Here is a 2456-nt window from a genome sequence, read left to right as displayed (position 1 = left end):
TCTAAAAGTAAAGAGAATGAGAAAAATCTAATAAATGTTTCAGGTTTTTAATTTATCCCGTTAACTCCTCCACCCTTTCCCCGGTCACCACCTTCACAAATCATAGAACAAATCTTGCCTACCGTAAAACAATTTCCTATCGTTTTTTTGGTTGATTTAGAAATGGATGTGTTGCTTTTCTGGTCAACTATTTCAAATATACTTCTCATTTATTTAGCTTTTCACCGGCATTGAAGATATCTTCGGTTTACACCGGAAAAAGAATTAGAAAACATCTGACACCGTCAGTTTTGGTTGGATTTTTTGGATCCTATTCTTTATCTTAGTTTAATCCTTATATTTACGTTGTACTTTTGTTTAGTCCTTATTCTGATATTTAATTTCAATTAAATTTAACACATGTCAATTTGTTAATGGTTTGTGGTATCACTCAACATTCTGACCAAAATTATATTCTAGATTTTTTTCCATATTATTACATAAAAATTTAATTAATAGTTATTAAATAGAGATATTACACACATAACTTCTTCTCACAATCCCTACGTAACTTTCTTTCACAACTCCGATGTGACAGCTAGCAATTGGTCAGTTTATAATAGTCCCACTTGGGTCCCATTTGATAAATTATGCTTGACCAATTGCGAGTTGCCATATGGAGATTGAGAAAGAAAGTTTGTGAGAAGAGGTTGTAGGTGTAGTATTACTCTATTAAATATCATAAACTTAATAAACTTAAATTTCTCCTATACGTGACAAGTGCTCTTTAAACAAACTGAATTTTATTTCTCCAAAGATGGCAGATAATAGCACTCAAATCTAGGAATCAAATCCATACGTGCACGACAATACTAGTGATGATGATGTGAATCTAGAATTCGAAATACTTTAGGTGAGAAGTTGAACTAACTACAAGATACAAGATGCAAGATACTTGGTTTTTTATTTATTCTTTTGGTCTACCAAATTAACCCCCTATTCTCCACTTCCCACATCCATAAAAGCTTCCTTTATTTCACATGAAAAATCATTCCACAAACTCATCACTTACGACCTTTTCAACTCAAGCCTTCTACTATTCTCCATAATCAATTTAAAAAATGGCCAATCTCCGTATCCCATCATTTATCTTACCAATTCTGCTAATCTCTTTTTCTTCATTTAGCTACAATGCTAATTTGGTGGGTGCTCGTCAACTTTTGGAGACACCATTGCTGGATTTGCCTAAGCCTAAATTGCCCGAGCTACCACCATTGCCTAAGGTTGATTTGCCACCAAAACCTAAACTGCCTGAGCTCCCAAAAATTCCTGAACTGCCAAAGCCTGAGTTGCCAGCAGTTCCTCATTTGCCTGACCTTCCTAAGCCTACATTGCCCAAGGACTTCCCCGTCGTCCCCGTCGTCCCTACTCACTCAGCTAATCCTTAATTACTCTCTTTCTCTCCTTGAATTACTGCCTACTTCGTTGTTATATACTTGGATCATCAGATTTCACTCGTGCATGCATTCCAACGTATTCTAAACTTGTGGTGTCTTCGTTTCAGGTGTTTACTTTTGACCAGATGATTTATGTACTTTTAAGTTGTTTTGGTGCTCTTGGTTGAGCTTGATTTCCTGTATTGGGCGTGTCACTTATTGTATTTCTTTGATATTATAGTGATTTTTGAATGTTCATTTATCAGTGGTACTTAAGTATAATGTTTCTCTGGCATATAGTATTTTTATGAATAAGAGAAAGCCGTCTCGACTAACAATTCTGAAATTAAGCATGATATATTTTTTATTCGATTAATTTGACATTAAACAAATGAATTGAAAATATATATTTTAAAATTAAATCATGCTAATACAAACTTGCTTATACAAATTAATAAAACTTATTTATTAAATTAATAAAACTTATTTATTAAATTAATAAAAATACGACAATACATATGACTCCTCAGAGTTAGGGACATCATAAGATAGCGAAAACAAGGTTATGCTTCTGAAATGTCATGAAAAATTTAGAAAGCTATGTACTTAAAAGTATTTTCTATCATCACCCTAACTAATTGTCGAAGTAATCTAGGTTTTAAAACCCAGACTAGACCGGTTGGTCGGACCGGCTCGACCGAGACTTGACAGCCTCTCCGATCCGGTTCAAGTTCCAAGGGGATTTTTCTATATTTCAAATTTATAGGGACTAATGATAATTTTTTATGAGTGTTTTTGCAATACTATAGGGACTAATTCATAATATTTTGGGTATTGTTATAATAAATTAAAATATAAGGGACTACTTTGTAATTTTTAGGAGTATTTTCAAAATTTAAGAGACTAATTTATAATTTTTTAAAAATACTTTTGTTGTTGACATCACCAATCCAACTAGTTGGACCGATCGACCCGTGATCCGATCACCTTGGCCAGTCTCACAATAGGTTGGGTTTCAAAACAATGGAAGTAATTGATTCA

General features: G+C 33.4%; 1 protein-coding gene across 1 annotated transcript; it reads left to right on the top strand.

The window, feature by feature from the left end:
- Positions 1 to 1100: 1100 nt before the first annotated feature.
- LOC116115591 (protein PELPK1-like) lies at positions 1101 to 1427 on the top strand. The gene has a single exon (XM_031401725.1). The coding sequence runs from the start codon at positions 1101 to 1103 to the stop codon at positions 1425 to 1427; it is 327 nt and encodes a 108-aa protein (XP_031257585.1).
- The last annotated feature ends 1029 nt before the right edge of the window (positions 1428 to 2456 follow it).

This window comes from Pistacia vera, unplaced genomic scaffold (assembly GCF_008641045.1).
Source record: "Pistacia vera cultivar Batoury unplaced genomic scaffold, PisVer_v2 Contig747, whole genome shotgun sequence".
Classification (NCBI taxonomy): domain Eukaryota; kingdom Viridiplantae; phylum Streptophyta; class Magnoliopsida; order Sapindales; family Anacardiaceae; genus Pistacia; species Pistacia vera.
The sequence above is the reverse complement of the archived record's forward strand: the minus strand, read 5'-3'. Positions and strand labels throughout refer to the sequence as shown.

Bases quoted from the DNA above. Each gene is read 5' to 3' on its own strand.
- LOC116115591 (XM_031401725.1), top strand. From the start codon at position 1,101: ATGGCCAATCTCCGTATCCCATCATTTATCTTACCAATTCTGCTAATC.